This window comes from Megalobrama amblycephala, linkage group LG11 (genome assembly GCF_018812025.1).
Source record: "Megalobrama amblycephala isolate DHTTF-2021 linkage group LG11, ASM1881202v1, whole genome shotgun sequence".
In the NCBI taxonomy this organism is placed as follows: Eukaryota; Metazoa; Chordata; class Actinopteri; order Cypriniformes; family Xenocyprididae; genus Megalobrama; species Megalobrama amblycephala.
Genome location: NC_063054.1, coordinates 35877113 through 35891441, shown reverse-complemented (window position 1 = coordinate 35891441; position 14329 = coordinate 35877113). Strand labels below are relative to the sequence as shown.

The 14329-nt window shown below is 34.7% G+C and overlaps 1 protein-coding gene across 1 annotated transcript; it reads left to right on the top strand.

Annotated features, from left to right (window-relative positions):
- The first annotated feature begins 50 nt into the window (after window positions 1-50).
- On the top strand, window positions 51-13287 carry hadhb (hydroxyacyl-CoA dehydrogenase trifunctional multienzyme complex subunit beta). The gene is made up of 16 exons (XM_048207763.1): window positions 51-202; window positions 1796-1880; window positions 1975-2016; window positions 2186-2276; window positions 4145-4189; window positions 4276-4375; window positions 4972-5059; window positions 5222-5409; window positions 8299-8479; window positions 8695-8816; window positions 8932-9011; window positions 9484-9531; window positions 10912-10999; window positions 11287-11361; window positions 12359-12523; window positions 12615-13287. Exons 2-16 carry the CDS (start codon window positions 1814-1816, stop codon window positions 12648-12650), a joined length of 1416 nt encoding a protein of 471 aa, XP_048063720.1. The 5' UTR covers window positions 51-202; window positions 1796-1813; the 3' UTR covers window positions 12651-13287.
- Window positions 13288-14329: the final 1042 nt, after the last annotated feature.

The window sequence follows — 14329 nt, the reverse complement described above, 5'->3', positions numbered from 1 at the left end:
GTGTATATTGATGTTAACAAAATGTCGTTTAAAAAAATTTATACATAAAGTAAGTAAATATCCGCGGGATTTTTTCCCTGCTCAGGCAGTGATTCGGGTTGCCAAGTTGACGCGGGGTCCTAAGGCTCGTGCACTGCTGTAGTCATTAGACAGACGAGAGACATCAAACATCGCACTCTCTCCACATTTACAACATTAGCAGGTAAAAATATAATTTATGTACTTATATTATAACACACATTGTGTTTATATGATGAATCCTGATGAGTAGCTTCTTAAACAGTGTTTTTAGGCATGCGGAAGAATGAATCCGTGTACTTGTTTATGTGCGTTAAAGTGTTAGTTTTATGTCATTACTGTTGTTTTACTGTCATGTGTGGTTATATCATGATCAGTGTTGTTTCATAATGATGTCAAGATCTTTAATGCGGTTGTGCATTTGTCCTTGTCCAGTCTACTGACAGAAGTAGGTGAAGGGTCACACACTTATTCACACACTCTCTCTCACACAAACACACACTCACCAGATCAGTGTCAGACATATATATATATATAATATACATATATAATATATATATATATATATATATATATATATATATATATATATATATATATATATATATATATATATATAAAGATATAAAGATAAAGATATATTACTATATATGTCTGATTGCTATACATATATGATTACTAACACAATGTTAATGTAAAGTCTGAATAGCAGCTCAAAGAGCATTTGGACACTTTAGCAACACTGTCTCAACATTGTCTCAATGTCTGAAAGTCATTGCATTGATGCAAAATATCAAAGCAAGTGCCATTTATTTGAATGAAAAATAGCACAAGCAAAGGGTTTTCAATCAAAAAGGATCAAATGATACAACAAAATGTAATTTTGAACATGAAGGCAGTCAGTATAGTGTTTGTGGTTAGAGGAGCATGTTGATAGTCTACACCTGTAGTTCCTCTGCTAGGAAACATTCATACATCCACTAAATCACCAAAACACCAGCTGATTCAAAGATATTGAGACTTAAGAAAAGTGAGAGTTAATGAAGAGAAAATATTATTGCATTTGAGCGCAAATGTTACTTAATTTTGATATTTTGTTACGTAATGTACCTCACACATTTTCCATTTTTATTTTTATTATTTTAAGTGTCCAAACACTTTTAAAGGTCACTGTATATTTTATTAAAAATCTTGTACACTCCAGGGCTGTGTTTTAGCATTGTGAGTTAAGTTGATCGTAGAGAACATTGATGACAATGGTCTTCACAATCATCTTGGGCTGACCATGCTTTTGTGATACACAGCCCAGGTTAGTGTAAATTATAAATGCATTTTATTTATTATTTATTATTCATTTTTTTGTTATGCTTAACTCAGTTCTGTAAGGTTTTATTTTCATTGGTCTTTATTGAACTTATGAATGAGAAATAAAACAGTTAATTATTTTTTATTTTAGCTGCTACATGTTTTTAGTAAGTCTGAGATAAGTTGTAAAAATTCTATTACTTTAGTTTTTAAACATATGTACAGTAAATATACAGTTGTGATCAAAAGTTTACATAGGGTCTACACCTAGCAGAATCTGTAAAATGTTCATTATTTTAACAAAATAAGAGGTATCATGCAAAAGTCATGTTATTTTTTTATTTAGTACTGTCCTGAATAAGATATTTTATGTAAAACATGTTAACATATAGTCCACAAGACAAAATAAAAATGATCCTGTTCAAAAGTTTACATATATAAAGAGATTCATCATTCATACTTTTGCCTCAAGTCATCCAGATAATCAAAGATGGCATCTATGTTGTTGACTTCACTGAGGAGCAGTCCGCTGACATCTCTGCAGGCTGCCCAGTTCGGTAAGATGTTTTAGGTCTCCACAGAGCTAATGAACACTTCACATTATGCAGATTACTGAACATTTAACATGTCATTATCACTGTTTCTCTCCAGCTGCTCGTTCTCTCAGCACATCTGTCCATCTGCAAGCTCAAGGTAATGCTGACCTGTGCTCAGTCCAGTTACAATCTATTGTGCTATATTCTATAAGGTCCTCATAAAACTAAATGAAATACTTTTAATATTACATTAGATAAAAAAAGAAAAATGCACATTCCTTAAAATATTTTTGTTGTTCTTTTCTGTGTCTTTTATAACCAAATAGTAAAGAGCAAGAAGACTCTGGCCAAACCAGGAGTGAAGAACATCGTTCTGGTGGATGGCGTCCGAACCCCCTTCCTCCTGTCTGGCACCACGTAAGACATGGCCTGACAAGCTGCACAAAGTGCTTAAGTAAAATTCAAATATGGCTTTGTGAACTGAAACAAAAACAATCACACAATCATTTTTAAAGAGGAGAACGGAGATTAAAGCAGCATTGTTTATTGATAATGGATAATTGGATACATCTGATCTTTGGACACATTACAACAAATCAAAACTAAACTTTAACTGTTATTTTAATTAAATCCAAGACAAACATTTTGTTCACCCGGAATCTTTTTCTAATTTTTTTAAGATGACTGGTAAAGAAGATGATTTGTCAGATTTCCCGAAATAGAAAAAATTTGAAAATAAGGACTAATATGTATTTGGCAGAAATTAACATTTGCTTTAATGCATTTGGCAGGCACTTTCATTCAAAGTGACTTAAATTGCATTTAAGGTATAGATTTGATCAGTTTATGCATTTTAGATTCAAACCATTCAAACCCATGACCTTTGTGATACTAGCGCTGTGTTCTACTGTTTCAGGACTGAAATATTGTTTGAATTATGTTGAAGTATTTTTACTGAAATGTTTGCAGTGATATACTGGACTTGCTTTAATATGTTACTTAAGCTTGTGTTATTAATATAGAGACTAAGTATTGATTTTTTGGCTGTTAGTAACTAGATTTTAATTTTCTAAAAGGAATACCAAGCAGCAAACATGCAACAGGAAAACAGGCAACAGGAAATTTTGAAACTTTAAGGTTACAAAATCCAAAACTATATGGCACGCAATTTAAAGCTGGAGTCCATAAGTTTTGCCTCTTTGTCACCATCTCTGTTCGAAACCTGCAATTGCAGTTATTTGCGGAAATATCATCTTTACATGGGTTGTGCATGGGCAAAATACAAATGAATGTTTCAGCCTGAATTAAAGATACTGTAGGGTAGGCAGTTCCTGGTACATCCTGAGAGCAATAAATAATAGAAGTGGTCTAAATATTCAAACATATACTTATATCCTCTGCGGAAGTCTCAGGAACAAAACTTTTTTGTCCTAGCACCTGCTTGCACAGACATCACACGTTATCAGCGCGTTCAGTAAGGCTATGCAGAATTGTAGACAGACGTCAGTCACCGAGAGCCACAAACAAACAGCAGCCACCTTTTACATTTCCTTCTCAACCAAAACAACAAGCTTATGCTGCGTTCACACCATTTCGTAACTGTAATTAAGAAATGACCCGTGATATTCTACCTGGAGCTGTTAACGTCCTCAGACTCGGATTTATGCATTTCTATGTCAACACTATCAACACCGAAATGAATCTGCAGTAGTCAGGTGGTACAAGTAAGAGCCCTGTAAGTTGTTTACATTCATTAATATTGTAATGTTATGTGCTTTGAGACATGATGAAATTTAAAGCTGCACTATGTAACTTTTTTGTGTTCAAATTTTACAAAATTTATATAATGAGCAAGTACATCATGAATCCATTTTCCAAACCGTGTTTTTGTCTTATCCTGAATCACTACAGTACACCTATAATAAGTGTTTATATTCAGACTATTTTAGACCGGTCGGGTCGGCACCGCTGCGGAGTAGCCCAGTACCTGCATGACTCATCATATACATTAACAGAGAGACAGAGAACGCTACAGCTACAATATTCTTCTGCAAGACACATGCAGTTTTGCTTATTAACCGCAAGAGTGCCAAAAGTTGCATGGTGTTGCTTTAATGCCGTCTCTCGTCTTGTGACACTTTGCAGACTCTGCTGTGAGAGTTCATGTGTTTTGAAGGAGGCGTGGCTATGTAGAGCGCTCTGAAGGGAATGCTTTAGGAATATCAATGCAGTGTTGCCTTGCAAAAAACTGTGAAATCATTCTTTGTGTATCTCTGTCTTATTAGATATGCTGATCTGATGCCCCATGATCTGGCCAGAGCAGCATTACAGTACGTCACCACACACACATACACTATAAAGATTCACTCATCACTCTAAAGTTCAGGACTAACTGTCTGTCTGTGTTTTTCTTCAGGGGTCTGCTGAACAGAACCGGTCTCCCTAAAGATGCTGTTGATTATATTGTCTATGGAACAGTTATTCAGGAAGTGAAGACCAGTAATGTGGCCAGAGAGGTCAGTCTGTCCTCTAGTCTGTGATCATTTCTAAAATAGAATTTGGATGTTGAAGCTATTTTTAGTTTGTCTGGTCTGTGTTTATTGGTTGGCTGCTGAGAAACATGCTATCTGACTGACCAATGAGAGCTCAGGCATCTGTACAGAGATTTCATCTTACTGCAATGACGGTGTTTGTATATTGGGTACTGAATTAACATTTTGCCACACCTGTCTATCAGTTTGATTCAATGCAAGAGCTTTATTTTTCCATTAGGAACAAAAACTGTTTTCAACATTGATAATAATAATAATGAATGTTTCTTGAGCAGCAAATCAGCATATTAGAATGATGACTGAGGGATCATGTGACACTGAAGACTGGAGTAATGATGCTGAAAATTCACAGGAATAAATTACATTTTAAAGTAGAAAATAGAAAACCGTTATTTTAAATCGTAATGATATTTCGCAATATTACTGTTTTTACTGTATTTTTGATTAAATGAATGCAGCCTTCTTTCAAAAACAAAAATTTTTTATGTTTTCAAACTAATTTGAAATAATGCATATATAATATGTTAATTTGAAATTAAATTTTGATTGTTTTCTTGTAGGCGGCACTTGGCGCTGGATTCTCAGATAAGACTCCTGCTCACACGGTGACTATGGCGTGTATTTCCTCCAACCAAGCAATGACCACAGGTACTGAACACACATTTTGTGATGTTAGCGGATATTGAATGCAACACATCACTCTAAACAACCAATGATCACATAGTATGCATGAACAGATTGAAATTGAATAAAACTTTAACATTCTACAGCAGAGGCAACTTAACTGTTGATTGTTAATTTGTTTTCTAGCTGCTGGTTTGATCGCTGCCGGTCAGTGTGATGCTGTAGTCGCCGGTGGGGTCGAGTTTATGTCTGACGTTCCGATTCGCCACAGCCGGAGGATGCGGAAGACAATGCTGTCACTAAACAAGGCAAAGACCCTCGGGGCACGACTCTCTCTGCTGGGCTCCATCCGCCTAGCTCACTTCGCACCTGAGGTACTACATTACCCATAATACACCTCACATATTACCCCCAGTGCACCTCAATTTGATTATCAGTAGAGATGCAATCAGACGATTTTCCACATGTTCGGCCTCAGAATCACCGCTCACACTCATAGCCGCATGTAAACATGTCGTTGGCTTAGAAGTTCTTCATAGTTCAAAATTAGTAATACTTGTAAGGCCGAAGTAAACGGTGGGGGACCACCACGAAAACGTTTGGAACAACAAACCTAATTATACACTAGTTTTATCAAAAAATAGATATTTCAATACATAGCGATACTAAAATGTCTGAAATGGTTCCAGTACACCTTTTCTGCAGTACTGATACACCGATAGCAGCAATAATTGAAAATATATATATATATATATATATATATATATATATATACTTAAAGGTGCCGTAGAACGTGTTTTCAAAAGATGTAATATAAGTCTAAGGTGTCCCCTGAATGTGTCTGTGAAGTTTCAGCTCAAAATACCCCATAGATTTTTTTTTATTCATTTTTTTTAACTGCCTGTTTTGGGGCATCATTAAATATGCGCCGATTCAGGCTGCGGCCCCTTTAAATTCTCGTGCCCCTGAAGCTCGCGCTTGCCTTAAACAGCATAAACAAAGTTCACACAGCTCATATAACCCTCAAAATGGATCTTTACAAAGTGTTCGTGATGCAACATGTCTAATCGCATAAGTATTGTATTTATTTGGATCTTTACATTTGATTCTGAATGAGTTTGATAGTGTTCCGTTAGCCTGGGTGCCAGCCCGAACCCCGCCCACAACATTTTTTGGACGGGAAGTTCGGTCTGGACTCGATCCATTGTGGAGTAATTATGCTCGGCTCCCAGAAGGCTGAGCCAATCAAATTGCCAGGGCGGGCTTTAATCGATGATGGACAGGCTATCTGCGGTTACGTAACCACCCACGTCATCAAAGAGCGCTTGGGGAGTTTGATTGACAAGCGATCTAACCAATCAGAACGCCGCATCCGCCATTTTGTCCAACAAAGCAGTCAGGAGTTAGAAGATTAACATCGGTGGAGTTAAACTTGAAAAATTGTGCATATTGACGTCTTTCCGCGTTTGAAACAACATTCATTCTCATGTTCATTCATGTTTATTTGATGCTATAAATGGACTAGTAGGAAGAGATGATCGGTTAACGAGCCTCTTGAGCTGAGGCGCTACAGCAATCTGTCACGATCATGGTCACAACACATTAAAGAGCCACAAAACGGTTTTTATTGTTTGAATTTTTTTAATAACTACACAGTTTGAAAGCTGGGACTTTGTTTAATATCATAAGTAACCTGCTCTGTCTCGTCTGTCGATGTGTTGTCAGTTTCCTCTTTGCTCCGCGATGTATTTTCCACTCTGTGTGGCGTGACAGCGCCACGGCTTGTCGGACAAAGCAACAGTAACTAAGGGGGGCGAGTCTTTGCGAAAGGTCAATTAGTTTACAACAATGATGGCTGTTGTTGAAGAACTGAGATGTGTAGATTCCGCCATCGCGTCCGTTATAGAAGATATCGACAGCGCATTAATTTTAAAAGAGGAACAGAGGACCGCGATCAACGCATTTGTCGATGGGAAAGATGTCTTTGCCATCCTTCCTACGGGATTCGGCAAAAGTTTGATTTATCAGCTGGCCCCGATGGTCGCTAAGAAGAGTTCTGTTGACAACTATGCGTCGCTCAACATCAACACTTACTCTGTAGCTCTGATTGGTTGTAGGTCTATCCAATTGAGGTCTTTCCTGGATCGGTTGAAATACGCCCCCATAATCAAAGCCCAATGGAGCAGTATCAGACTCATATTCTGACTAGAATTGAGTATGACCACGTCAGGCTAGTGTTCCGTGGCTAACGGCTAATGCTACACTGTTGGAGAGATTTATAAAGAATGAAGTTGTGTTTATGAATTATACAGACTGCAAGTGTTTAAAATGAAAATAGCGACGGCTCTTGTCTCCGTGAATACAGTAAGAAACGATGGTAACTTTAACCTCATTTAACAGTACATTAGCAACATGCTAACGAAACATTTAGAAAGACAATTTACAAATATCACTAAAAATATCTTGATATCATGGATCATGTCAGTTATTATTGCTCCGTCTGCCATTTTTCGCTATTGTTCTTGCTTGCTTACCTAGTCTGATGATTCAGCTGTGCACAGATCCAGACATTAATACTGGCTGCCCTTGTCTAATGCCTTGAACATGAGCTGGCATATGCAAATATTGGGGGCGTACATATTAATGATCCCGACTGTTGTGTCACAGTTGGTGTTATGTTGAGATTCGCCTGTTCTTCGAAGGTCTTTTAAACAAATGAGATTCATATAAGAAGGAGGAAACAATGGAGTTTGAGACTCACTGTATGTAATTTCCATGTACTGAACTCTTGTTTTTCAACTATGCCAAGATAAATTAAATTTTTAATTCTAGGGCACCTTTAATATATTAAAATTGCTATCGTTGTTATTGTATATATTATATGAAAAGTATTATTACTATTAGTTATTATTATTTACAAAGATAATTAGCAAAAATGAAACAGGAAATTAGAGGAAATAACAGGAAATTATACTGGAAATTACACAGGAAATAGCTATAAATTCTAAACAGCTATTAAGACAGCTATAAACACTTTTGCTTAAAAATTATGACATACATTACTGATTGTTTGTAATTCTCAACCCATTCTGACTGGTTCTACATAGACTATCACAAGTCTGATAGAATCTGTTTTATAAAATGTAATCTATCAATAGGACATCTATATTTCAGTTTTTTAGTCTGTTTAAATATAGTCTATATGGTATAGTTGAGTTTCCTTCCTTAAAAGCTCCTAAATGTCTGTCTCTGTATGTGTTTAGCTGCCGGCAGTGGCCGAGTTCTCCACAGCCGAGACAATGGGTCACTCCGCGGACCGTCTGGCGGCTGCATTTGGCGTGACGCGTTTAGAGCAGGATGAGTTTGCGTTGCGGTCTCACATGCTCGCAAAGAAAGCTCAAGACAGCGGGCTGCTCAGTGATGTCATCAACTTCAAAGTGCCAGGTGAACAGTTAACACAATTACAACAGCACTGGCCACTTCATTTAAGTTTCTGACCAAAAATAGGTTTTGTTTTTGTTTGTAATTAATTTTATTAATTCAGCTTGCAGGCAATTTGTGAAAGCTTTTGAATAGAAATAACAAGACTTTTTATTGACGAGTCTGTTGATTTGATTTGAGCAGTTCTGATTGTTGTTCAAATGTATGTTTTATCACAGGGAAGGATATCGTGTCTAAAGATAACGGGATCCGTCCTTCCACCATGGAACAGATGGCCAAACTGAAACCCGCCTTCATCAAGCCTCACGGCACCGTTACGGCCGCAAACTCCTCTTTCCTGGTCAGTTTATCTGAGATAATGCTAGTTTGTTTTTATCCCTTTGTTTTAAGGATCATCTGTCAGATTTGTCACTCAAAGCTGAACTTTCTCTGTGTGTGTGTGTGTTTTCACTCAGACTGACGGTGCTTCTGCAGTTTTGATCATGTCAGAGGAGAAAGCTCTTGCTATGGGTTACAAGCCTAAAGCGTATCTCAGGTACAAAAGCAAAAATAATGCCTTGCATTAAAAAACTACCAACACTGACATCATCTGTATTTTCCTAAACAATTTAGCTGATCTGTGCAAATGTACCCACGAATCATGGGTATTTATTGAAATGCATTTATTGAATTTTAAGCTGCTCGTTCTGAAATGCCATCTGAAATCCAAATGCATGTATTCAGAAATGTGTGTAAAAGTGTAGAATATTTTTCTTTTAGGGTAAATTAACCATAAAACCTTTGGAAAAAGATGCATTTTACCTATGTAATGTAATGTAATGTAATTGTAAATGTAATTATTTGAATTTTCTGGTTAATCAAGCTCATGTTTTCCTGAAGCTGTTCATGTCGTGCAATGATCAGTGTTTATAGTCCCATACAGACATCATGTGCTCATCTCTACAGCACACAGCGGCTTGTGGTTCTGATGTTGATATTACTGTATGTCTGTGTGTTTTTACCTTCAGAGATTTTGTGTATGTGTCTCAAGACCCAAAAGACCAGCTGCTTCTTGGGTGAGTTCCTGCCTCTTTTCTTCTCTCCTCTCTGTTTCTCCTTCAGGCCTGTGAGGTTTTGTGCTGTGGGTTTTGTTATTGTTGTGGTTGGGTTGTTTTGTGGTGTGTAAGTTCGTGACTGACATTCATTCAGTCTGCAGAAAAATGAGACTCTGTTATAGATTGCTATTTGAAAGGTTTTGTGTAGGTTTACATTTATGCATTTGGCATTTTTGGTTTAAAGGTTCATTTTTTTCATATTTTTTTTAATATAAAGGTCTATATTTCCTAGTAGTCATTCTTAATTGTAATCTTAAAATAATCAGTTTGGCAAGAATGTTTTACCAATATTGAAACTTTTTGACTTTCAGTTCTACTTTGGTTCTCACACAACATGTTAAACACTTAAGTAATGTATTCAGTGTAATGCTTGCATAAATTAGTTAGCTTTTTACATGCACTACTGTTCAAATGTTTGGGGTTGTAAGATTTTTTAAAAATGCTTTTGAATGAAGTCTGTTCTGCTTACCAAGGCTGCATTTATTTGACCTAAAATACAGTATAAACTGTAATATTATGAAATATTATTACAATTTAAAATAACTGTTTTCTGTCTGAATTTATTTTAAAATGTAATTTATTTTTTTGTGATCAAAGCTGAATTTTCAGCATCATTACTCCAGTCTTCAGTGTCACATGATCCTTCAGAAATCATTCTAATATACTGATTTGCTGCTCAAGAAACATTTCCTATTATTATCAATGTTGAAAACATTTGCTGCTGCTATGCTTTATATCTTTGTGGAAACCATGAAACATTTATTTTTATGAATTTAAAGTTCATATTAGCATTTATTTAAAATGGAAATCTTTTGTAAGATTATAAATGTTTTTACTGTCACTTTTGATCAGTTAAATGCGTCCTTGCCGAATAAAAGTATTAATTTCTTTCAAGAAAATAATTTTACTGACCCCAAACTGTTGAACGGTAGTGTAACAGCCATTTGTCTCAAATGCTAGTAGTTAGATCACAAAACAATTTTGCATAGTCCCATAAATTATTTTAATTATTACTGTTGTTGATGTACATATTTTTACTGTGTTGTAGTCTAATATATATTATATTTATTACTGATCATTATGGTGTCAAAAAACAGAAATAAAACTAATTTAATCTGGTTCTGCATAGTGATTATGAAAAGTAATAATCTGTGTCAACATCATTCAATCTTTAACATTAAGTGAGGTTTAAATACAGTATGTAAATGTGATGTTTTTTTCCTGTGTGTGGTGATTTTTATATATAATATAATATAATGTAATATAATATAATATAATATATCTGTTTCTATCTCTTTCTCTCTTATGTCACACACCTGTCTTTGTTGTTTTCTTTCTCAGGCCGACCTACAGCACTCCAAAGGTCCTGGAGAGGAGCGGTTTGACCTTGGATGACATCGATGTGTTCGAGTTTCATGAAGCTTTTGCCGTGAGCATCACCTTCCAGTTTTCCATTGATACTACTTTAAATATCCTGTGCAGTTCCACAGACCCTTACTTAACTCAAAAAATGATGTTTCAAGATTTAAATCTTTTAAAAACCAACGCTGTTTGCATGTGTATAAGTAATACATAAATGCACCTGAATGCACCTGTTGTGGCAGAATTTTGGGGGGAAACTTTTCTATGCAAAAAGTGCAGTTATTAGTGAGTGAATGACGTTAAAGTGAAGTTTTACTGTTGTTGTTGTTGTTGTTGTTTTTTTGTTTTTTACAGGGTCAGATTATGGCAAACCTGAAGGCAATGGACTCTGATTGGTTCGCTCAGACATATATGGGCAGAAAATCTAAGGTAGGCGTGTGTGTGTGTTTCACGCTAGGTGGTGTGCAAAAGTGCTTAAAGATCGTCCAATAGGTTGTGCATTCAAAGCCCAAGAGGGCTTGATTCATGAACTATCACCGTTGTGCCCTTGAGCAAGACACTAAACCTCAGGATACTCCAGGGGGATTTGAGCGGTAATAAATGTACTAGATGTCACATTTCGTGAGAAAGCATCAGAAAAATTATTATAGAAACCAGGGGCCTCATTTATAAAGGTGTGCGAATAATGATTTTAAATGCGAATGTATGACATTTTCAGAAACGTTCCTTTGAACGATTTATAAAATGTCCATATGCACTAACATGTTCCTAAATGCATCTGTCTTTATGAATCGCAGTTCATTTTAAATTCAAGCGCAGTGTATAGAAGCGCATCAGCTCCACATATCTCTTTATGGTTCAGAAGAAGTATGGCACTCATCATCAATGGGCAAGGAAATCAAAGCAGGCTCTGAAAACTTGTGTTTTATATGTGCGGTATATGGCCTGGTATCTGTACATTATTTTCAGGAAATCATTTATATAAATGGATTTATTTCAGTGTTGTAATTATTAAAAAGCAGTTAATATTATGCTTATTTGTGCACATAATTATATCAGTGCATATTGTGATTGTCTATTTATTTTTACATTTTTGTAAACAATTAATTGTTGAATTAATTGAATTACTGATATGCCAAAAGGTTTGTAGGCATGCTCGTACACATAAGAACATTTTCATGTCAGTTTCTGCCTTTATAAATCCTGATTTGTTACTCACTTTTGACATGGTATAAAATCTATATGTGCGTTCGTTTTATAAATGAGGCTCCAGGTTTTGCATTTGCCATGCAAAACTGGTTGCTAAAGATGATGTTCAACTCAAAATTGGTTGGAAATCTTGCTTCCTTCTTTTAATGAGCAATAGTAATGTAGATGATATCGATGATAATGAAAACTCACGGTCATTGTTTCTCTGTTTTCTCAGGTCGGCGTCCCTCCAATGGAGAAGTTTAACACATGGGGAGGTTCTCTGTCTCTCGGGCATCCATTTGCAGCCACCGGCTGTAGACTGGTGACCACAGTAGCTCACCGACTGCAGAAGGAGGGCGGTCAGTATGGCCTGGTGGCAGCGTGTGCCGCTGGAGGACAGGTGTGTGACACGATCGCTTCTACAAAGTACTCTACACATTTGCACACGTGTGGAAATATCCTCATAACATTCTCTTCTATGTGTGTTGCAGGGTCATGCTATGGTGATTGAAGCTTATCCTCAGTAATCTGCGTACTTCCACTCTGTACATGCACACACATAGTTTCTGTAAATACTAATGTGCCGTAATGCCTTGAAAGGAAATGTTTCTGAAAGATATCTGGAGGTTTTTCATTTGAAATGATGCTTTTGACGTGGATGTAAATGTTAACGTAGCTTTATTTGAGAACATGTTGAGGATAAGATCAGATAAATATGATATTTTTGCATGCTAAATATAGCACTTAAAACCAGGCCAGTTAGATTTGGACATTATGTAAGAAGGCTACAATTCACATTTGATTTTGGAAGGGGTGATATGAATCTAGAATCTAGAATTCTAGATTTTTTTTTGGTCCTAATTCTAAGCATTCTAATCTCCAGATGAAGATAATTTTATCGGTCAAGTTTAGCAGCTGGATCTCTTATAGCTGTGTGATTGTTTCATACGGCAATATTAGCAGATCAGTTGTCAGTTTATGGCGTTTAGCTCTTAAGGAATGGATTGTAAGAAGGACTGATTCTAGATCAGCCATAAAGACACTGGTTACGCACTTAAACACACATGTGCCTCAGATTCAAGGAGGTGAAAGTGGAGAACTCTGTTATTGCTTTCTCCCTTTTCTATCAGTTTGTACAAATAAACATCATGAAATTGCCAGTTATGTTCATGTTTTCATGTATTTCATGTTACGTTCTATAAGGTGTGTGTGTTGTCATTGTCAATTCATGGGTCATTCCACATAATGGGCTTTTTCATGTCAATTTATAATTATTTTTTTTTAATTTATACAAAAATATTTTAAGTATCAATATGTATATATATATATATATATATATATATATATATATATATATATATATATATATATATATATATATATATATATACATACACACACACACATTAATACTTAAAATATTTTAAACACTTTAAAAAGATATATTAATATTAAAAAGACTTCAGGGGGATGTTGGGTCACAAAGGTGTTTTATATATATATATATATATATATATATATATATATATATATATATATATATATATATATATATATATATATATATATATATTTAAGGAATTGTATATTTTAATAAGGGTTATTTATGTTGGGTTGAAACACCTTGGTGACACAACATACCCCTGAAGTCTTTTTAATATATATCTTTTTAAAATGTTTAAAATATTTTAAGTATTAATATAATGTGTGTGTGTGTGTATATATATATGTATGTATATATATATATATGTATGTATATATATATATATATATATGTATGTATATATATATATATATATATATATATATATGTGTGTATATATATATATATATATATATATATATATATATATATATATATATATATATATATATATATATATATGTATGTGTGTATATATATATATATATATATATATATATATATATATATATGTGTGTATATATATATATATATATATATATATATATATATATATATATATATATAAAATATGTATATATATATATATATATATATATATATATATATATATATATATAATATGTATATGTTTAAGGAAATGGAAATGTACATTTTAATAAGGGTTATTTATAATTTATGATGGGTGAAACATCTAGGGGACACAACATCCCCCTGACCCCTGAAGTCTTTTTAATACAGTTAGTTTTGGGAATTATTCCCTTGTAATTTGGCTAATAATCA